This window comes from Centruroides vittatus, unplaced genomic scaffold, assembly GCF_030686945.1.
Source record: "Centruroides vittatus isolate TY-2023 unplaced genomic scaffold, ASM3068694v2 contig_4, whole genome shotgun sequence".
Taxonomy (NCBI): Eukaryota; Metazoa; Arthropoda; class Arachnida; order Scorpiones; family Buthidae; genus Centruroides; species Centruroides vittatus.
The window spans coordinates 903672-928199 of record NW_027122214.1 but is presented as its reverse complement, the minus strand read 5'-3'; the positions used below and the strand labels follow the sequence as shown (position 1 = coordinate 928199).

Below are 24528 nucleotides of genomic sequence, written 5' to 3'. Positions count from 1 at the left end.
ATAAATAGAAATTAATCGTTGACAAAGACTCTATTAAAAATTTTTCTACTATAAAAGATATACGTATTATAGATAAGACACTACGGTTGGTTTTCAAGGTCATTAAATGATTAAAATTATTTTACAGAATTAAAAAATAAATATTATAAATTATGACCGTGAGAAATTTATTCATTATTATATTTCAAACTGATGAATAATGTCAATAAATGAATGCAATGATTTTTCTTGTTTAAAAGTGTGATTCAATGTATATCACTTCCTTTTTTGTATATAATATGCAGGCGACTAGTCAATTTAAAAGTAGTTTTCTGTTTAAATAACTTCCGTTAATTGTATACACCGCAGATCTTCACTTGGATAACCGTTAGTTTAGATTATTTATGTATATGTCTGCATTTTAAAAGACGAATACGATTTTTTAAGGATCGTACCGCATCTTTATGTAAGTAGGTTGTGTGGGGAACACTGCGTCATTTTGTCTGGCAGACTTCCTGTTGACCTCAACGAAGGGTGGGGCTCGTTAATTAATGTCGGTCGTCGCCGATCATTTAACTGGTAGATATCAGACAAATCGAAGACCACTACAAGGACGTCCAGCATATACGTGGCGGGAATGACGGAGCATGTTAGATCATTGGCCTTGACGCGTTAGGTCGACTTCCTCACTGATAGTCATCAGTGGCGTGTCGCACAACGGTCACTCACCCCCTTCACTCCCCTAGGTATCCTCTCTGTCACTTCATCCGTAGGCGGTTCCAATTACGAATATACTGTATACAACTGGTTACACAATAGTCGTGTAGGCCCGCCTTACTATCGATTAAGTTAGCTTTGTTTTTACTAAAGAATAGGAATTGTGATTAATAGCATAAGGTATTGTTATGTAAGATTTTTTTTCTATTTTCTGTTTATGCTTACAAGTATATTTAAAATTTTAAGTAATTGGATAAACAAAAGGAAATGAAGCTGGTTTGCAAAATTTTGCCTTGCATAAATTTTTTTCTGTATGTAAAAAGCAAGTAGTTGGGCTTCAATTTGGAAAAATTGTAGACCTAAAAATTTCCACTGTTGTCCGTCGGTTGTCTTTCCACAACGTCTAGAACGGAGTTAGATGAAAGACGAGACCATATATGGAAACTTTGGGGACAGGAGACCCCGATTAAATATATAAGAACTTCCGATGCAAACCGGAAGTCAAGTCATGTTATTTCAATTCAAAAATTATCTCCTGAAAGTTGTTAGATAGATGACAGGCACTACTCAATTTTTAAGGAAAAATATGATGTACAGGGGCAAGCCACTACTAATTTGAGGTGGAGAGCATATATTTTAAATTAACTAAATTAAAAATATGATTAAAAATGCTGGGCTGTAGCCCAGCATTGTGACAATGTCACAATAAATAATTGCTAGTTGAATATTTATTTCCAGTTATGTTGAATAAAAGTGAATGCACTTTATTCAACTCAAACATTCTGGATAATTTTGTGTGTCCTTCTCCATACAATGTGAAACTTATCTTAGAGATTACATTCTATTATATTTTGTGTCAATTTGTAGCTATGATATGCCAAAAAAATATTTATCATTTTTTTGACAATTTTAATGTTGGAGCTAATATAATGAATGTAAATCATTTATTATTTGGTATAATTGTTAATGTTTGCATCATAAATTTTACTAAACATTACAGAAGTTAATTTTTAATTATTAAATCTAATGTAAAATAATCCAAAAGACTTTTCAAATGAAAGAGTTTATATATACTGTTTAAATTCAGTTATAGAAAAATAGTTTTGAATCTTTTTATTGGTATTGTAGATTATTATTAATACTATATCTTTTGTGGTTTAGGTTTATATATAAAGCCATTAAATATTAAGTTCTGTTTTTCTTCTCATTGTTTGTTAGATTATTTTTCCTTACAAATATTACATGATTATTTTGTAAACTGTAATATGGTATTTAATATATATACATATTTGATGTATCATCAAACCAATTTATCAAAAATTTAACTTAAATTCATTTAGTAAACTAGCTTTTCATATTTTAAATAATCTTTAAGGAAATTGAAACAAAACAATTATTATTTTTTATATATTTTTTTTAAAGAATACTGAGAAGGTAGAGAGGAATTATATATTTCTGATTCATGAGTGCTTTCTTATTTTGTTTCTGGCAAGTTCTATAGTGGATCATATTGATTCAAGTTTTTAATTAGGTGAAACAATATTTATTTAAATATTGTTTTGCAGGATAAAAAATGAAATGTTTTTTGTTTTTTTCATTATCATTGAAGAACATATATTTATTTCCAAAATTTTACTTATAACATCCAATAAATATAATTTAAAATTGTGGGTTTATATATATATAAACACGCACACGCACACACATATATATGTGTGTTTTTTTAGTAAGTTCCAGATTTACAAGTTTTTCATTTTTTATTTCTGGGTAACTGCCATAAAAAATAAATTTTTTTCCTTCCTAGACAAGATAAAAAATTTATTTTATTGTTTAAGTACTCTTATGTTAGCCATAATTTCATTTTCTGGTATTTTTAACTGATAATATATAACATTGTTATTGTCTAAAATTCTGAGTCAATTGTTAGGTGTTACTATGTCAGTAATAGAAGATATTTTTCATCTTAGGGATTTGCTCTATTCAGGATTACAATTTGTAGAAAAAGTGAAGTTGTAATCTGAAATACAATCTTTTTGTACAAGATCTGTATTTCTTTTTCTGCCTTTTGGAACAAATTGCACAGGCACACTGATATTGCTTTCTTCATCAAACAGTCATATTCTCATCTCAACCTTTATTGAACACTGAAAATCTGCCATTCCCAACATTAGGATTAAATTTGTATTCATCTGGATTTAATGCCCTTGCCAGTTGCACCTGCCTTCCCAGCACTGTCTTGGATATACCAAACACTGCTCCCACATTGACACATGCTTTTCAGTAACCTCCTGGACTGTGATTTCCATGGTTGAGGTGCTTACTCTCATATCATTTGTTTTACTTTTGTATATGTGTGTCCTAATTGTACTCGTACAGAACATAGTATAGAATTTGTGCACAACCTATTTTAAATTATATTTATTGGATGTTATAATTATAAACACATAATGTTAGATGGTGTTTGTGCTTCCAAGCCCATTATATTGTAAAAATAAAACAAACATGGATGCCATTGATGCTTTCATTTTTTTCTCCTGGAGATATTTTAAATTTTATGTAAATTTATATATAAATAATAAACTCACCTCAAACTGTACAGGCATAAAATAGAATGAATATTCTGCCACAGCTCCTATTTGCTGCTTGTCTTGTCTTTATATACAACATTGAATACTTCTTATAGAAGTTTTAATCATTCTAATTCGGTAAATCTAAGTAGTTTTTTATATCAACTGTTAATTATGACCAATATAACTAAAACAACATTGCAAATGCACATACCAAAGCAAAAGCAATATGGCTGACAAACATCAACCGTGCTCTAATGTGGGCATGTATAACGATGATAATGCATTGACATTAATAAAGGATCAAATATTGGTTCTGCAATTTTATAAAATAAACATCTAACGTAAAATTTTTCTTATGCTTATACTGGTACATTATAAGAACGTCAATTATAACTTTATGCATAATGTAAAATATGTTGTGCACAAACCCTATAATAGTTCCTATTAAATCACAAAGGATTTATTTGCAACATCAATATCATCACAGTTAAACCATTAAGACCAAGGGCTGATTGGGAGTCACATCTAGCCCATAAATATTGTCCCATTTAGCCTTAGACAATGCACTTGTCATAATATGTAAATATTTTAAAAGGAAGTGTATGCACATCTATACTTATATACTCATATTATTCCCAACTCTTAGTTTTTCATGCCATATAATTATCAATTGCCCAATTCCAATAATACAAGATGAATCCAAAGAAATATACTTACTTTCAAATCACATCAGAAATGAGTGCAATGCAACCAGTGCCACCACTATTAGTCAGCTGGCAAGGATGGTTGAAACTATTATGGAAAAACAATGTCCCATTCATCCACCTTCTCCCCTATTGCATTCTAATGCATAAATTCAATCACAATTGTTTTGAACTTAAGTATTATTTGATAATTTTTTTTTTACAAAATGAGAAGAGGTAAAATATTAAATCCTGAGGAAATTGGTATAATATCAAAGCACAAGACCAAGGTGATGTCTCAAGATGGAAAATGGTACTTAGATTGAAAAGAAGCCATCACAAGGTGGTAATAAATTTTCTGAAAGATTTAGAGAATTACAGAAATGAAATAACTCTTGGTCACATGAACATTCTGACTCCACAAGATGAATAGCACATTTTAAAGATTACAAGCAACAGTTCAAAAGCAGTTAGTCAAATTGCTAAAAAATCTGGTGTAGATCATATTCGAACTGTTTGGTAGACAATCCAAAAAAACTTCACATTCACAACAAAAAAAAAAAAGTGAAGCAAAATTGCTACTGTCAATCAGTCACAAACAAACTAGATTAAACTTTTTTTTGTTTTTTGTGTTTTAGAAGTCAGTGGAAAGAAGAATAGAAAAATACATTTTCTGATGAAAAATGATTTAACCTTTATGGTCCTGAATGTTAACCTATGATATGTGTAAAAAGGAGATCATTCTATCGAAATGATAAATGGATGATGATATGGTATAGGATGGAAAACTTGAAATTATGTTTTGTTTTTCAAGAGAATTCTTAACATTACCAATTTGAAGCATTTGCTTCTCCAAGTTGAAAAATTTAGTGGATAGAATTACACATTTTAACAGGATAATGGTGCAGTCCATATCTCCAATTAAACTATGACTTGGTTAAGGAACATGTCATCAAAGTTATCAAGTTTACAATAAGGTGTTGAACTTCATGCAAATGTTTGACCACTTGAGGAATTCTTGCATAGCATGTTTATATATAATTATGACAGTATTTGACTGTTGAAACAAACCATTTAGCAAACATGGGAACAGTTTGACAATCAGAACTTTCATATCAGAATCTTTCGTAAAATTAATGAGTGTATGTTTTTAGTTTGCAGTTCAAATTGGGGGCATGCTCCTTATTAAGTTATAAAGAAACGTTACAAATTTTTGTTAATTAATAAAAATGAATATGTAATTTTTGTAGAACTATCATTTTGACAACTTGTTTAATTATTTTGTAAACTTAATTTTTTGTTTTCAAATTAAATAACCAAAAAAATGCTTTGTGATGCATTATATTCAGAATGTTATCTATTATGTTGGATAAAATTTTTACAACATTGAACAAATAGATCCACTTTAAACTTGAAAAGTATCTTTTTAACAAAAAGTGCAGACTTTGTCTACATAATGATATGAAAAGCTCTGTTTTAAAAATTTTCATATGTTGTTTTCATTAAAGCTTTTATGTTTCTTTTTATTCTCAATATTTTCAACAGATTGTTTTCATCAGAGACTACATTTATGTCAAGATAAATTTGTTCTGTGAATTTTGTTTTAGCACCAGCATAGTCTTCAATGACTGAAAGCTATCTCTCTCTCTCTCTCTCTCACACACACACACACACACACACCACACACACAAAGTATTTCTTTTTGTTTCATTATTAAAGTTTAAAAAATATATTATATTCTTCAGCAGTTTAATGTTAAATATCAGGAATTGAAGTTTTAAGACTTTTACTTATTAATTTTTAAGTTACAGAGATTTGTCTTAATTTTATTGAACACATAAATATGTAATATTTTTGCTGTGTTTTGATCCTTTTGGTACAATTTTTTTATCTGTTTGTATTTACTAATTTGTTTAAATAAGTTCAATTAATTAATATATTTTTTAAACATTAGTATTATGAATGAAAATTAAATTTTGAAACTCATTCATTCAAATTGGATTGGGAAAAGTTTATAAATATAAACTTAATTACTATGTGATTTTTATTTAATATTAATGTAGAAAATCACTAAGCACTTTTTCCTCCACACAACCATGGTAATTTTATATTGCTACAATTATATCAACAATGTAAATATTTTAAATTAAGCTAACAGTTACAAACAGGAACATAATATATATGGTTAAGATTACATTTTTCTAATTTAGCATTAAAATTATATCCATACATAATTAAATTTTGATATATTTGATGAAAAATATTTTAAAATATTTTTGTTTTTATATGTAGTGAATAACAAATTCATGTCTTATGTTATTAATTACTTTTCTGAATTTTCAGGAAAAGTGAACAATAGTAAATTATTGTTTCTATAAATTATGCATTTAACTCTATTTTTTGTTTCTAAATTAAATTATAAACCACAGCACCAGAAACAAAGGACATTTTACACAATGGTAAATTGAAATCAAAACTAATGACATTACTGGTATTAAACAGAAAATGTAAATTGTACGATCATTGTTGCACCATGCTTCAGCCAAAAGTGCACTACATTTCTTTAGTCACATGATTTTTGTATTTGTAAGCATTTTTATGGATGAAATACAGCTAAAAAGATTAAAAAAAAAAAAAGGTTTTGTTTTGGGGGTTGGGAATGAATTAATCCATTTTACATTGTTTCTTATGGGAAAATTTGTTTTGGTTTGAGAACAAATCAGTTTCTGAACAACTTTTAGGAACAAATTATGTTCATAAACCAAGGTTTGACTGCATGAGAATCTACTTATGCTATTTATTGCATATTGATTCAACAGTTATTTTAAAATCAGAAATTTTAACATGTTTAAACATTTTAGCAAGTGTTCTAAAATAAAAAAGTTACATGCATATGTACTTGTGCATATGCACCTACAAATACACCCACATATATGTATACACAAATACTTGTATCACAAACAGAAATAATTATTATATTTCTTCTGTTTATAATACAAGTATGTATGTGTGTGTGTGTGTATATATATATATATGTGTGTGTGTGTGTGTGTGTGTGTATATATAATATTCAGAAAATTAGAAAATTATGTATATTATTGTTCATTACATTATATCATTATATATATAAAATTTAAGGAGATTGAATTATGTTCCTCATTTCTTTTTGATATTCATTACTAGTTCTTAACTAGAACATAATTTTTTTTTCTCCTCAATTTTTCTAATGTATTTGTAGAAAAATACAATGTTGTTTTTGGATTAATATTTCTTAATACACATATATGAGAAATAAGAATGCATTATCTGGTTTTCATGATGTATAGATTTATTTAAATATGAGTTTAGAGTTTAGAAGTAGTTACTAAAATAAAACAGACAAAACAATTAACAAATTTAATAAACAACAAATTTACATTATTATTATTATTATTGTTATTGTTATTACTTTAATTTGATACCTGTCAAAATTTTAGAAGTCTTGAAAAACATTTGTCAAACATGTTTGTAAGCCTTATTTTATCTTTTGTAACCTAGATCTAAATGTTTTTGCAGGGTTTCCTTTTAGCTTTTAAACTTGTTTTCCTATTTTTCTGAATATTGTTTTTTTTTCCAAAATATTAGATTATTTAGTTATCAAAAATAAAGTTTAGGAATTTTCTACTTATCCCAATTCTATCTATCTTTGCAATGTTTATTCTGTTTTTAGAATTTTTTGACATTAATAGATTCTAATGATAAGAAGAAAGAGAAAAAGTAAGTTGTTATTTGATTATTTTATCATGTCTATTTTATTTTCATATATTCATTATAATAGAAGGTTTCTTATAAGAATTTTCAGTTTTTTAAACATTATAGATGATATAGGCTTACAGAGTTTTGTGCATGTTGTCTGGATTAAAAATTAAATGGAAGCTAATGTAGGCAAACTTGTTTTATATTTATGAAATTATATATGAAAATCAACTTAAATAACCTTTTTTATCTGTTCTATACAACTAACTGCTTAACATTATATTTCCACTGAAATTAATAGTTGTATTATCATCAATTATGAGTAATAATAATGAAGGTAGTTAAAATAGGATGATGTACATTTGATTATAATTTTTTAAATACTGTATATTGTTTATCTTAGATTTGTTTTAAATTCATGTAATATTGTTGTTATTATTACAGTGTTGGTGGAGTATGGTCTACATAGCATATATACCAATGCCTAGTGCTATGCTGGACCAAAGTGACAGTGTCACAATGCTGGGCTGCAATTTTTAATCATATTTTTAATTTATTTAATTTAAAATATATGCTCTCCACCTCAAAATAGTAGTGGCTTGCTCCTGTACATCATACTTTTCCTTTAACAATAGAGTTGTACTGGTTATCTATCTAACACCTTTCACGCAAAAATTCTTGAAATGAAATAACATTATTTCCGGTTGCATTGGAAGTTCGTATATAATTAATCAGGGCGTCCTGCCCCTAAGGTTTCCATATTTGGTCTCTTCTTTCATCTATCTAACTCTGTTTTCAAGATTAAGGAAAGACAGGCAGATGACAATGGGAATTTATGTCTACAATTTTTTCAAATTGCAGCCCAATAATAATAATAGGTCTTTATTATTAAACCATGATTATTATATAATATGGTTCAGATTTAATGGTGGAATCAATGAAATTGAAATAAACCTAAATAAAGTAAAATATTTACAATATAATACTTTCTTTTATTACGAAGTTTGATTAAATTTACTTGTACTGTAAATGTTATATTTTATAATATGACAAGAAATGGAAATTTTATTTTAAAAAAGTGTTTCAATAACAAATGCAATTTTATACTTTATTAGTAGAGTCAAGAAGCTTTTTTAGGTTATTGCATCTCATAATTGCTTTACTGTGGATCAAAAAAGCAGTAGGAAAGTGAAATTATTTAAATTGTCACTTACAGAAATTAGTATAAATGGGACCATTGAGAATGAGAAAAAGTCAGAGCTGTAGTCTTGGATTCTGGACTTGCACAGGGACCCAGGCCAAGATCTGTATAATTATAAAATCTGCAAAGTCAATTTATATAATTTAAAGCATAATGAAACATAAAAGAGAAATGCAATAATTCAAAGTGAGTCATATCAGAAGAAGGGATATAAGGGCTGGGAGACTCTAATTTCAGGATCTGTGATTGGTATTGAAAATCTTGGGTATAAATACATCTTTTGTATAGATCGTTCATATTCAGTGTCATATTAAAAATAAATTTCTGTTCTGTATAACATAACTTTTACAAAAAAAATTTACTTTTATAAGCTAGAATAATTTTAATATAATATAATAGTTTATATAGTTAAATGAAATAATTATTCTTATGTAATTTTGAATTACTGTATATTTTATATAACTTGCATTTTGCGTCATAATTTAGAAAAATAGGATTTTTCAAAAGGTATATACAATTATTTGAATTGAATATTTTTGTGATGCTACCTGTATATAAATTACGGTTAGCTGACCATAAGTACATCACAGTACAACTTTTAGAATTTTCTTATGTAAAATATAACAAAATAAAAATACAGTGATAACTGGATTATCCGAACTTGATGGGATAAGACAGGGATGGACAACCTTTTTCTATGTAAGGGCCGCATTTCAAAACTTTTGAATTGATGCAGGCCGCATACAAAAGAAAATAAAAAAAAATGTCGGTAAATCATAATTATTTATTCATATATAATTATAAATTATCATAGGTATACTTAATTTAGCTTCTGGAACTGATGTAAACTTAATATACTTGGTTAAATATTAGTCACTGCTAGTTTTAAATTAGCTTTGATGTGTCTGTTAGCCGGTTTCTTGTTTTAATTTTTACTAAATTCATTGCGGAAAAACTATTCATGTACATAAGTTGTAGAAAATAACGCTTTAATTTTTGCGGCATACTTCCTTAAGCTGGGAAATTGATATATTTATTCATATTTTATGCGAGGTGGGCTGCAAAAAATATTACTGCGGGCCACATGCAGCCCGAGGGCCGCGGGTTGTCAAATCCTGCGATAAGAGGTCTTTCAGATAATTCAGAAACTCATTTGTTATTGTGTTTAGGTACAGCATCAAGTCTTGTGCATTTAAAGTTTTATGAAATGTAAATACTGTAATGTGATTACTGTATTTGAAAGTAAATTAATTTACTCAAAATCCAACGTAATAGCGAGGTTGAGGCCGAAGTTTTAAATGCGAAAACATATACGTCGGACGTACAGCTCCGCTTTCCTATAAGCCTAGAAGTTTGACAATGGTGTTTGGAATGTCGAGCATGATTCCACTGACTTTCCAAACACCATTGTCAAACTTCTAGGCTTACAGGGTACGTCGGACACATGTTTTTGCGTTGAAAACGTTGGCCGCAATCTCTCTATTGAGACAGATGACACAGTGATTTCCAGTTTTAGGGAGAGTTTGGTCTGTGTTTTATATACACTTGGCATTTATAGTAAAACTTTTCCTAACCGTTTCGGATAATCAAGTTTTTATTTTATTTTCAAAGTTTTACAATGATTCAGTTTTTGAAGAGATTTAATTGTTTATGTATTTTTTACTTTTACAAAATTGTTAAATTTATATACAATAAATTTTATTTTTGTTTCACTTTTAAATTGCAATAATATAATTCTTGGATGAAAGGTAAGTCGTAAACTGAAAAATTAAAGACGAAAAATAAGATTAAAAAATTATTTAGTTTTTTCATTTATTAAATTTAATTTTTACCAGAGATACAGGTATTATCTTAGAAATGGATTATACAGTACTTATAAAATGTTTATTGTATAACTATCTTCGTAAAAATAATTTTAAAATAATTTATATATCAACTTACAAATAAGCTTTTGGAAATATGCATTTGGAAAACACGCTTATATCTTATCATATATCTCGTGGAGCGAAGGTTTATCATTTTAATAAAAATATCGAAATTATAAGTAATATTTATACATATGTATGCTATTCATTCGTAATAAATAAATAAATATATATTTAGAATGTTTTATTTTATTGAAACTTTTGAGAGTTCTAATTTAGAAAATCAATATTTACTTTTTCGATTGGTTTTCATTGGAAAAATATAGCATGTTAGAAATTAATAAAATTGTATAGATATTTTTCTTGTATATTAAATATATGACGAGGCGTAGAAAAGGACCTGTTCTTCCGTCTACTGAATAACAAGGCCAATCTCCTGTTGACAACATTCTATGTAAACAGTGGATGGAACTTGTTATGTCTATTTTCTGATCTCCGTTATCTACTGCAATCTACAAGCTTTCGACAACTCAAGGACTTGTTTATTTTTGGCTTCTACTCGCTGCATCATTGTACATGACCACAATAACATGAGCAAGATTAGTTTCGATCAAATTATGATTCACCCCTTACGTTCGCGGTTTGTATATCTTAACGCAAAATCGATCGTGTCTTTTCACAGATTTCGGAGAAGAAACAACTGAGTAGGTATATCGTGAGAATTTTTTTTGGTCTGAAATTGGACCACGAATGCTTATTTGCTGGAACTTGGAAACAAGATGTCAATTTTAAGAATAACATTAAGTATTACGGGGATTATAACTAAATATTTAGATAGCATTTAGTTATGTTATTTTATAAAAGTAACTTGCTAAATATTCAACATATTTGTTTTTCATAAATGATCGTTTTAACGGACAAAATAATCTTCAAATTAATTTCTGAGCAATTATTTCAATATTTTATACAGTATAAAGGTATACTTCATAATCGTTATTAAATATTCAAGAATTAGTTTTTTCTAAAAGATATGGAAGATATACTTTCTAAAAGAAATAATGAAATTTATTAGAAGGATATCATATAAAATACGAGTTATATAGGCTTATTTTCCAACTGTGCCTACTGGAACTTATTCGACCTGATTCGATCGTCAAATCGGATAACGAGTTCGAAACTGTTATATCCTAATTAATATTTAATGTTTGCTATATCAAATTATCATGCTGAATATTCAGTTCTGTTGAATTCAAATCCATCAGCAGAAAACTAGTATTATACGTGTTCGATTATTCTTTATTTTACATATTAAAAATTAACTTAAAACATACTAATATTAACATTTTAATAATGGTATTATAATTAAATAAAATATAATGAAATTTCTGTTTGAATGTTGATAAATGTTTAAATAATAAATATTTGTTCAATAACAAAACTTTAAGTAATAATTTTGAAATAGTTCACAAAGGAAGAGAGAGAAATTTTTAAAGTGCATTTTAAGGATCTATTTTATATTAAAATATAAATTAAATTTTAGTCTTACATATATAATTTGTCAATTGACAATTATTATTTACATATTTAGCCTAAATAAATTATTTTAAAAATGATTTTGGTCGAACTAAATATAAAGCCTGTATGTCTATATACTGTATAATCAAAACGCAATTAAATAATGAATTTACATTGAATAGCATTAATTTATTATAAATGTTTATGCAAATAATAAAAATATTGCTAATAAAAAGAAGTAATTGCTTCCTCCCTGCTGAAAACGATGACGACTTGCCTTAAAAATTTTCTTCATTATCTGTATTAAAGAAGTGAAATATTAAAAATGTTAATTATTTGATAATTAATAAGCTGATCAAATTCCAGTAAACAGTAAACTGAATAATAATATTTAGATGGTTTTTACAGATAAGGAGCTTGTGCAATCGGAAAATTCGAGTAAATGGGTTTTAGTTCTTAGAAATTGTAGATTTCTACACGAACTCGGTCAGTAGCTTGGTCAATTCTGGTTAATGAATTGGTAGAATAGTAAGTTTGTTTACTTACCAACAATGTGGAATCATAGCTTGTAAAATATATACATATGTATATGTATGTATGTATATATCATTTACATATACATTTTAGTATTTATTGTCATCACTAATTGTAAATAATGATAAAGATAGAAACAAATATCTGACTAGATATAGTGTGATTATTTCCGATAACGAGTTGGGATAATGTGATGCTTTGTTTTAGGAAAACAATTTAACTGTTATAAAAATATGAAATTGTTTTGGTTAAACCTACACAGGTCAGATTGTGTAGGTTGAATCAATCCAAACATCTTCATGGAGAAGGAACGTTTTATTTTCCTGTTTATGAAAATATTTAAACGAGTTTTGTAGTATATATCTTAACATTATTTCACCTTTTTAATTTTACTTTTTTTTAATAGATAAGAGAGAAAATATTATTAAAAGACAGTCTAATATTATTTCTTTCTATATATTCTGCTTGTTTTTATTTTCAAAGCCTATGGATTCTATAAATCAGAACAAATGTCTTATTCATTCTAATAATTGAATATTAAAACTTTTTTGTTTATTAGTACCGTTCATATTTAGGGTATATGGACTTAAACATTAATTAAAATTTCGATTTTTAATTCAGAATATATCGAAGTTAAGAAAGTAATAATTAGTACTAAACGCATTTGTTAAATACATAAAGTTCATATTTCAAAATGATAAAACTCAGAAACTAATCAGCAGAATATTATAATGTTTCAAGTAGAGACTTCTGTGGCGATGGAATTTTATTAAAAAGTTAGTTACAATACACACAGTAGCGGGCATTTTTGTAAGTTTTGAGAATTATATATATATTAATATATATTATAAAAAATGAAATTACTTCTTGTTTTTTAAAACACTAGTTTATAAAACTCGCCAACAGTATGACATAGTTTTACATTTTAAAAGTTTGCTAAAAATGAAAAAGAAATAAGGATTGGAAACTGTAACTTGTAGAATAATTTAATTATACAAACATTTCGTGTTGCGTTACATGGACGTTAAATAATATTTCTTAGAAATAAAACAGAACATTTGTTTTTTTCCTGATTCCAAAAATTTTTTGATAACGAAATTAATTTATTAAAAAATTATCAAATTCGTAGAAGTGTAGTTCATTGCTTAGAGTTTCATTTTAATTTTGATTACTTAAAGATGTGAAATAAATGAGAAGTAAAATTTATATGTATACATGTGGAACAACTACATTACGAATATAATACTGTATTAATCTTATTATCTTAAATTAATATGTTTTAATAAATTAATTGAAATGTAAATAAAATTATAAAAAGCTGTCTATTCAAATAATGAAGTACAATAAGTTATACGCTTATACATATAAAGATTACTTTAAAGGCATCTTACTGTTAGTGGGAATGAAACTGGTTTATTGTTAGAAGGAGTTTTAATTTTTGATTTGGAATGTACTCATCTTTTTAAAACATGACGATAAAACGTAATGAATCAAATATTATTTCATTTTATACGAAATTTCGCTGTAAATATAAATATAGTATCAAAATTTTTTAAAATATAGCTATTTCTAAAATAAAAGATAAGACATGAGATTTACATTCAAATTTTCTATTTAAAGAGAGAGAGAAATTCTAACATCATTCTATTACGTAATTTATTGATTTATGTAATATTAATTGTAAAATTTTGTATTATTTTTATTTTTAGTGTTTGAATGAATTTTATGATGTTTATTTGAGATTGTGATTTATGATGTTCATTTATAATATTAATATAGGCTTGTGCTTAACCTATATTCTCTGTCTTTCTATAGTTAATTATTATTATTCTTATAACAATACTTTCACTATGTTGTAAATATCCCATCCTATATATATATATGTACATATGTACATATATATACACACACATGTCGCATGTATATACGTGCTCTTCACAAGAAAATGAATTTTATTTAAATCTTACTATCTACACACGCTAATTTCTGTAACAACGTAAGCATGTAGTCGTTTTTTCCCATCAAAATACAATTGGAGGAAGTTTTATTGTGACCTTTTATTTCTTTACGTACCGTCAGATTTTTACTTTTAAATCTCAATTCTTGTAATAGGATATTAAACGCAATGGAACAACAAATATTGTCACGAAAGATCACTGACACAATACTACTACCAGGAAATATATCGTTGTGATTAGAACAAGCGATGCGTGGAACTGTGCTATAGATAACAGGTTAGACAGACAAGACTTGATAATGTTTTTTCCTGTCTAGACAAGCCGGACTGTCACGATTTTTGCCGTTATTGGAGTTTTAAGTGTTCTTTTCAAAATGGCAGATTTATTTTAGTGTTCGAAAATGCTTTCAGTAAATAGATATGTTTTTAATCTTCATTTCTTTTCGTTAATGATTAAAATAAATTTGTATGAGCGATAGAGGTTTTGCAAAATTTCGAATCAAATTTTATTCGTAAAATGTGTTGAGTGGCTTTTTATCTGTATATCCTTGCAGAACTGAAGGACTTTGCGTTTGATTTGATTGTTTATTAATTTCTCCTTTCCAAACATGAATATTGACAAATCAACCCTTTAACCTCGTTGTGTACTTGAAGGTAATCCACCTGACATTTACCTTCTGTTGCACTTTTTAAAGCTAAAAATTTGTCTACAGTGCACTCTCGTTACTCCGAATTAATAATTTATGGGATTGTTTGGATTAGCGGAGTTAAATACCATAAGTTTATATAGAAAAGAAGGTAGAAAGGATTAAGGAGGATACATATATTAGAAAAAATAAAATAAAACTTGTATTTGATGTATGTATTTATTTTATATATAAATTTTACATATACATAAATACATACGTACATTATTTTTTATAGGCTATACAATAGTCATGTTTTAAAAAAAATCTGATTTCTCTTTGGTTTTGAACGGAGCATTCAGCGAAAAAAATGGACAAATTCGATTCGGATTAGCGAGATATTGTTTTTATTTTAAATTTCAGTTAACTCACGATATATATATATATATATATATATGCAATTTATGTAATTGTCAAAAGTATATATTTTTTGTTTCAAATTAAAGAATATATTTTAGTTTTGATAGATTAATAAATTTTTAAAATATAACTTTTATTCCATAGATAAAAATTTTCAGCAAAAGAGATGAATTTAAGATTTAAGTTATTGTTTTAAAATTATAGAATATATATAACTTGCATGTATTATTACAAATAATGTCACCATCATCGACAGAATCATTTCTAAAAATAAATCTTAATATGTTAATATATCTAAACAAGACGGCTATTTACTTGATAATTGTTTAACCTCGGGCTATAAGTATTATTGAAATATTGATAATAGACTAGAGCTTAAACGCCGATCATTTATGGATATATAATGTGATGATCGCGTGTGTTGAATTTTTAATAGCATTGTTTATTTTTAATGCCAACTTCCGTTCGTGGAAATTTGGTAATAACGTACATTCTATTTTTTTTATTTTTTTTTATTTAAATAACAGTTCTTATTCTTACTGTAATCTGTCTAGCTGAAAGTTTAGAAGTTTTTAACATATTACAAGTTTTTTCTTTTTTTAACTTCGGAAAACAATAAAAACCACAGACATTTTCTATAAGTATATTCGTTCAAGAAAGGAATGTGGGTTTATTGTTCAGCACCCTATTTATCATAATTCTCTTTCTTCCAGATTTCTTCTCTTCTTTCATTTTTCATTTTCATTCTTTATCAATGGTCATCCTTCTTCCATTTTTTTATTATTGTTTTTAAACCCTCCACTTATTTTTGTTTTCTTTATTTCTTTTTTTAAAACCATTTTCGATCCGAATTCACCCAATCTCGTTTTCCTATCATCAATTTTTTTTTCTAGTTTGGTGTTTTTGTTTTTAATCATGCATTATTTTTTTACAGATTTTTCTGATAAGCCTTTCTCTAAATTTTACACTAGATTAATAGACGATAAATTCAAATGAATTTTCTCATTAATTTGAATTTTTATCAATAATATTGTTTAGATGAACTTCTATAATTTCCAGCCAACTTTGTTTTAACATAGTTTATTTAAAACCCTGCGAAGTAAAATGAATATTACTGTGTTTTCTCAAAATTCTAGCGCGACATTAATCTAATGCGCACCCGATGTTCGAGACGTCAAAACTCAAAAAAAACAAAAAAAAAAAAAAAAGATTGCGAATGTAATGCACGCCCTGTATCGAAAACGCAACAGCAAAAATGCATTTAAACAGTAATAAACTCATAATTTGAAAAGTATTTTATTTTCATGTTTACAGTGCTTCACGATGTCCACATTTTTTTAATGTATTCATTTATGACTCCATTATCAGGCACAGAGGATCTGTGGAGACGATTAGAATTAAAATTACAGTACGATCAACATTTTAACAGCGAGATTTCGTGTCGGTATGGAAAAGTATGAAATTTATCACATAAAATACTGAAATACCTGTTTAAATGTTCTTCAGCATAGTGGCTAACTCTGTTTAAATTCAACGTTATAGGTTTGTACTGGACATAGTTCAGTCGACTTGTTGCAGTTAACCCTCCCCCAATAAAATCAAAAACAAAATTAAAACTGAAGTAGTGACAGGGACGTGTATTATGTCTACACCGATGTCGTAATACACGTAAATTGCCTAGCAGAGTGAAGAACAAACGAGGCTGCATTAAGTCAATTTTGTGCTTGATTCTAATGCGCACCCCAATTATTGAGACGAGAAAAGTTCAAAAAAGGTGTGTATTAGAATCGTGAAAAACACGATATATCTATTGCTTTTATTAAAATAATTGACAAAAATTTGAGATTTTATTCATAAGTAAGACTATACAACTTAAAAAATCAATTTTTTATTTGCCGCTTTTGAATCTTATTATTTTACTTTAATTGTCTCATATTTCCTTATTAATATTATTGTTTTCATTTTATTATTTAATTCCTTGTGCCGATATACAGCACAAATCGAAGCTGTTTTCAAGAATTTCGTGATATTTTATGTAATATATACTTTTTTTTCTCAATATCTAATTTACAGAAAAAGTAATACTTTACATTTGTATAAAAGCAATTTCATAAACCTTGAAATTGTGCGCTCGAAACAATCTTCGCCATTTTCTTTTCGTTCTGTCACTTTAATATCACTTTCCAAGAGTATATATATATATATTTTCCTGTTGAAAACATTTTGAATACATTAGAAAATTCAGTATGAAATAAAGTTTTCGGACTTCACTTTGTTTTTAATCACTTTATTTTTATTTTGTTACATAAAACGTTTGGATTTTCTACTCGAGGTTTTGTCAGTTTTATTCTCGATTGTTATACAGAGTAGACTATTTTCTCATCCTTTCGTTATATACTTCGTTATGGTTTTACCTATAATAAGCTTCATTTTTTTCTCTTCTCTAATTTTACTTCCATTATTTCTTTGTTTTTCTAAATTAATTAGAAGAACATCAATTATTCAAATTTGTGATGTAATTCATAATAAAGATAAACTTTTCAGATAAGAAATTCTTGTAATAATTATTAAGCAGGTGTGAGTGTATAATACATATAAGAAATAAATTTTATTCTTATGAATATACCACTGAAACTTAATAAAAAAAAAATTAATTTTGAGAATTTAAGTTGTAGAATTATATGTAATGTAAAACAATTATAATTTCCTTCTGTTAATATAATTTGATTCGTTAACACGGTTGAAATACTTGATACTGCTTTAGCTGTTGATTTAATTTCAGCTGTGTGCAGTCAGACATATAGCGAAGCTCCAGGTATGATTGAAGCTACATCCAGTCGTTTCCATCATCAAGGTGATACTCAGTGTGAATACGTGATTCGTGGACCTACAGACATTTCGGTAACATTAAACTTTACTCGGCTTTATGAACTACGAAGCGAACCTGCACCTAATTGTCTCCCTGAAGTAAGGATAGCAGAACTACGACCAAGTGGTCACGAAAATCCTATGGAAGTCCTATGTCCAGCGCGTCATAACTTTCATGCTCCTCAAGTGTTTCATGCACAGACACATGTGCTCAAAGTAACATACATTTGGTCTCCTAATCAAGAGAGTGGATTTTCTCTCTATTTCAGCTTCCATAAAGCTCCTAGTAGATCAAGTGAGTATTAAATTTTATATTTTTCGCAGTTTTCATCATATGGAATTTGATTTATCATTTCGTTTTTAATGCTCAATGCATTTTCGATGTGTAAAAATTTACAGTTGTTTTACATAACAATGCTTATACAATAAATAATATACTATTGAATTTATTTTGACAAAGTAATTTTTAATAAGCAAATTATGTCCAAAATATAAACATTTATGTATGAATCACAGTAGTATTTTATATATGTAAAATTGTACAGGTATCCCTTGATTAACTCGATTAATTAATCCCTCGATGCTACCATGTATATCAAAATAGCGTTAATCAAATACAGTGGTACCTCGGTACTCGTCCAAATAATCATACCTGCTAGAACAAATTTTCGGTTAACAACAAATATTATTATTTTTATTTTGTCATCTAAGAAAAGTTATCTATGATAAAAATGAATAACTAATTTTAAAATAAAACGAAACCTTAGAACTGCATACCTTCGTAAGGCAAAATTATACTCTATTCAGTTTGAAGAAAAACTGAATACATGATGACCGACATGATGATTGCGTTTCGCATGCATTAAGTGAAGAAACTTAATGCATGCGAAACGCAATCATCATGTCGGTGACATACTGAGACTTTTTTAAAGTTCACTCGTCGATTTTTAACAATTACTTTCTGAAATATCTCCTCGTTAACGGTTTTTGAACGACCCGTACGTTTTCTATCCTTTAGTTCAAAATTTCTCGAATGAAACTTACAAAACCACATTTAACATGTCCGACGCTTAGGAGCATCTTCTCCATACACTACAAGTATTTTTTACTATTTGTATAGCGTTATATCCTTTTTGAAACTTAAAAAGCCTAGATATATATGCCTGATTTGCATTTTATCTGCAGACATTTCGATTTGATGTTACTCAAAGAAAATATGAAATACAGTTTTAAAATAAGCTTCTAAGTAAAGAATACAACCTCGTAATGTGTTAAATTTCACAACTATCGTAATTATCGTAACAACTGCATATCTATATCGGAAATCACCCTCGGATGAAAACAGCAAATTCACCAGCACCTTATTTGCTGAGAAAAGCATATCAGCTATGTTAAATAAAGACAGCTATTAAAGCTGTGTTAATTAAAACTTCTGCCGCGTATATAAAGGGATTGCCGCAATTAATTTTGCGCGTTAATCAAATTCCGCGTGGATACCTGCAAGCAGGGGGATACCTGTATACATACCCACTAATTATGGGAACCAAATTCAAACGAAAAATATAAAATCGTTTGTTAATGGAAATCTGATTATATTTTCGATAAGATTCAGAATCCTTTAGTTTCCGAAGCTACCGTTACGTATATCCCGTTTTACGAAGGCGTACTCACTAATACAGCGGATTAAGGACTAGATCACCGTCATAAAGCGAATCAACGTCTTTTTCACTTGCCAGTCTAAAAGTCTAAAAACATGTTTGTACTAGCATTTATTAAAGGTGCAATGACGATAGCCTATAAAAATGTTGAAAAAGTGTTATTAATGATTAATGTACCGAATGTACTGTAGTATATTCTGTATTGCTTGCCTTAAAACACTTTCGTTCTTTGCTTATAGTGAGTGACGAATGCAAACTTGAAAATTGCATATTTATTGTAGAAAGGCTGAAGGAAATAGTGGAATTTTATCATTCGAGTCTTCAACAAATTTTATTCATTTCGAAGATGGAAAGCTTGATAAAGATGCCCGAGGACTGTATCTGATGTTTAAGACTGTTCAATACTAGGCTGCGGTGATGATGACTGCGACAGTTCCTTGAAATATTACAACAAAAGTTTGCTTCATGCAATGATGTTTTCTTTCATTAAGTATTTTTTTATAACATGAAGTTCCATTCCACACTATTCTATTAAATACAGAACTTCTTTCAAAATTTGCGACAATCCATTCGAAACCTGCCTTTTTGATGAAGCTAACATATTTTAATTCTTTCGTTAGCATTTCACTGAAGCAAACTGGGCCTTTATGAGGAGCTGACTTCATTTCAAAAAAGCAATCTTTGTTGCTCTTAAACTATAAGCATCTATAATATAAATATTCATCTGTCAGAGACCAATTGTGAGATGCAAGTTATTCTGAAACATCTTTAGACATTCTTCCTGTTTTAATTTTCTTAGTCATCTCTGTAGCGTTTGCATTGATAAAAAGCCAAAAAACTATCTTAAGAGATGAGCAAGCACCAAAAACAATAAAATGAATATAATTGAAAAGCGCCGCATTAGCGAAGAGATATTAAACGGGGTACTCTGTAATATGACTTTTACATTACCTCATAAAGTATCAATTTTAAAAAGTAAATGTTTATTAAAATAAGTTGAGTGGCTGATCTATTAATAAACATACAACAAATTGCAAATCTTAATGTATGCATTACTGTATGTCTCTTCAAATAGAAATGATATTGAAGGATATGGATTCGGCTCTTAATCTGAGCCAAGTATGGATTTTCTGTTTTAATTTTCGTTTTTTTAAGTGAATTTATTTTGTTCTCAGGTTCACATTGTGGATATGTTTGTTAGCAGATCAGTCAAGTAATTTTAAATAGCTTATCATTTCGAAATTCTTTACTCTCCGATTTTTCTTTAGCTGTGGTTGAAAAACTGTAAATATTATTATTTTATGAAAATTAAAATTTGATGAACAAAGTGAAAGAAAACTATTTATCATAATTGTGTTGTTTAAAAAGTTTTTATTTAATACAGTAGTGTCCCGAAAAATCGGCCTAATGTGGACTGAAGGGTGGCCGAGTTTGTGAAAATGCCGGGTTATTGGGAATGGGGTTAAAAAAGAATAAGTACGAGTGTTTCTTCGGAAAATACTGTACTGTACTTGTATGTATTGTTTGCTTGAGAATACAACAGAGAATAAACTGCCCAAATACCCTTAAACAAAGGAAAAGTACGTACTTTATGAAGGCATAGAGCCTTTACTATATGAAAATGAAAATTAATGAATACACAGTGTACAGTAATTTATCTGATAAGACAGACCTCAGAAAAATACTTTGAGGCATAAAGCTGTCTATAATGAAAATTAACCAGCCGACTTTGCAAAAACTGGCTACTTTTTTGCTACTAAATGCGTAATGTCCTGTTGTCTTCTGCATTGCACTTTGCGTTTTGCTGCTTCATCACGAAGACGACGAAGGAATAGTAAATCCATTACCGACGCACCTTGTTGTTCAAAATACTGAAGGCGGTATCGACAGCCATTAGTTCTTCACTATGTGATATTTTAGGAGCTTGTACGGTGGAGTCCTCAACATCAACGTCTTTATCATTTTCCGGCATTTTTTCATTAACTGTGACAGCATCAATAATTTCTGCATTGGACGTAATCCGAGTTATCCGGACTGCCGGGTTATCGAAGACTCTACTGTATTAATTATAACTTAGATTTTGTACTCAAATTATTAGTTTCAGCTTAGTGTTTAAAAACGATTATCAAGTTGTAGGTTATTAAAGAGACTATAGTATTTAGTAGATACACTCATTTACAAAAATGTTATGCCCCAAGGTGTCGTTAGAACAGAATGAAACCGTATAAATGTAAACGTAATAACAATGGTAATACGTGATCACAATATCGATATCATTCCAAAAGAACAATTTCCTATGGAACAACAATACAATTTAAAGAAACTTTAGTGCCTTATAGAATCTCCTCTTTTCTGGAACTAGCGGCGATACGGTCATCATGGAGACATACAGACACCATATGCTGTCCAAACGTGGTCACGTTTGGAGAGCGATATGTATGTTACAATTTCTACTCCAGAACTCTCTCACGCGTAGACGGACCAATATGAAGCTGGAATACCATCTGGTATCATAAATTCCCGATGGGAAATATAAGTAAAGACGAAGTAGGCCAAGAAAATGTCACAATGTGACGGAGATATTCCTGGAGTGCTGTAGCCAAGTGTTATCTTGATAGAAAATAGCTGTTATCAGCCTTGTTATGAAACGAAACACATGAAGACACAAAATTTCCAGAACATTACTGCTGTGTCATCAATGTCCTCGCACTACTACTAGAGTGAGTGAGTGAGTGACTTATATGAGATTGTTTCCCAGACCAGCATGCTAGCATTGAGGCAATATGTCAGTCAAGTTTTAGCGGATTTGAAGCACCCATTACTGGTTTTCAACAGTAACGTTGCCATCTATTCCCACACAGAACCAGGATTCTTAGCTAAAGATGATGTTTCTGTCACGACACTATTGCAAACTGAATCGACAATGTTGGGGTCTATTGGCAGTATACATAGTGGTCATCGTCCACGTGTGTGCTTCAGTGTGCGTGAGCGTGCGTCCTCACATGCTCGCGCAACCTCAGAGACAAGCCGGAACAATTCAGATAGTGGAAAATCCGATGTTGCGACTTTTTTCAATTTTTGTCAACCTTTTGTACGCAATGTCTTTGAATACATCATACAGGCTGGACATTTGAAGATTTTCAAATAACAAGTATATTTAAAAATTCTGAACACAATGAATTCTGCGAGTTTTATAGGATTACTTGCGAGTCTTCTGATGGCATTATCTGGCATGCAATCGGACCACAACTGTAATAATTTACATATCTGTCTGAGACATAACTGTGTGCTGAGTTTTTCAGTAATTGAGAATTCTATCTGAGTGCATAACTTTTTGTCAATAAGTGTATTTTCTATTTTACGTTTGCAGATTGAAAATTTCTATATGAAAATAAGAATCAAAAAATTTCGTTTCGAATTCTTTCACAACACTGGTAATTTCTCTTCTTACACAGTTAATTTTACATCGGTAAAAACTAATATCTACTGTTTATCTAGCAGCTTTAATGAATAATCGCGGAATTGTGATTATTTATTCTTTATTTAATTTTAAATGACAGAAAGGTTCATGTCTCAGTAATACTATTAAGAGACACGAACCTTTCTACCGTTTAAAATTAAATAAACAAGAAATAATGGAAAGGAAAGAACTGAACAAGTTTTCCCATTATTATATGAAACAAAATTCTTTAAACGAGAATATAATAATAATAGATATTTTGATTGAACTTATTTATCAATTTGGCTTTTTTATGTGTATTTTTTGACTTAAAAAATTGAAATGATTTTTTTTCTTAATTCTAATTACAATATTTTATAAATAAATAAAATGTAATGAAAAATAACATTATTCATATATACTTTGGTCTTACTTAGGTTAGTCTCTACTTTGTATGTGCGTGTGTGGAACGTGTAGAATAATGATACTGAAGGTTTTCTTTTTTAACTTTTTCCATCCTGTAGGCACTAAGAATCTTTTTTCAGTTACATCATACGTTCGGTTTGATATATTAAGAGTACGGGTCAGGCCACTTAAGAAAATTTCTGACTCGACCTGTATTCGAAATTAATTAGATGATTTAGAAATTTAGAACAGTATGTAAGGTTTATTTTTTATTTCGTCATCGCGTTAGCACCATGGTTCTGATCTCTCGACTAGGTCTTGCGTTAGAGTCGGTTCCTTTATTGCCTTGGCTATTG

General features: G+C 28.5%; 1 protein-coding gene across 2 annotated transcripts in view; it reads left to right on the top strand.

The window, feature by feature from the left end:
• The window catches only part of LOC136976235 (protein TMEPAI-like), a 144851-nt gene that overhangs the window by 78146 nt on the left and 42177 nt on the right, over positions 1-24528 (top strand). For both annotated transcript variants that reach the window (XM_067271459.1, XM_067271458.1), the window contains exon 4: positions 18585-18965. In XM_067271459.1, the coding sequence (XP_067127560.1) occupies positions 18585-18965 (381 nt within the window). The remainder of the gene's footprint in view (positions 1-18584; positions 18966-24528) is intronic.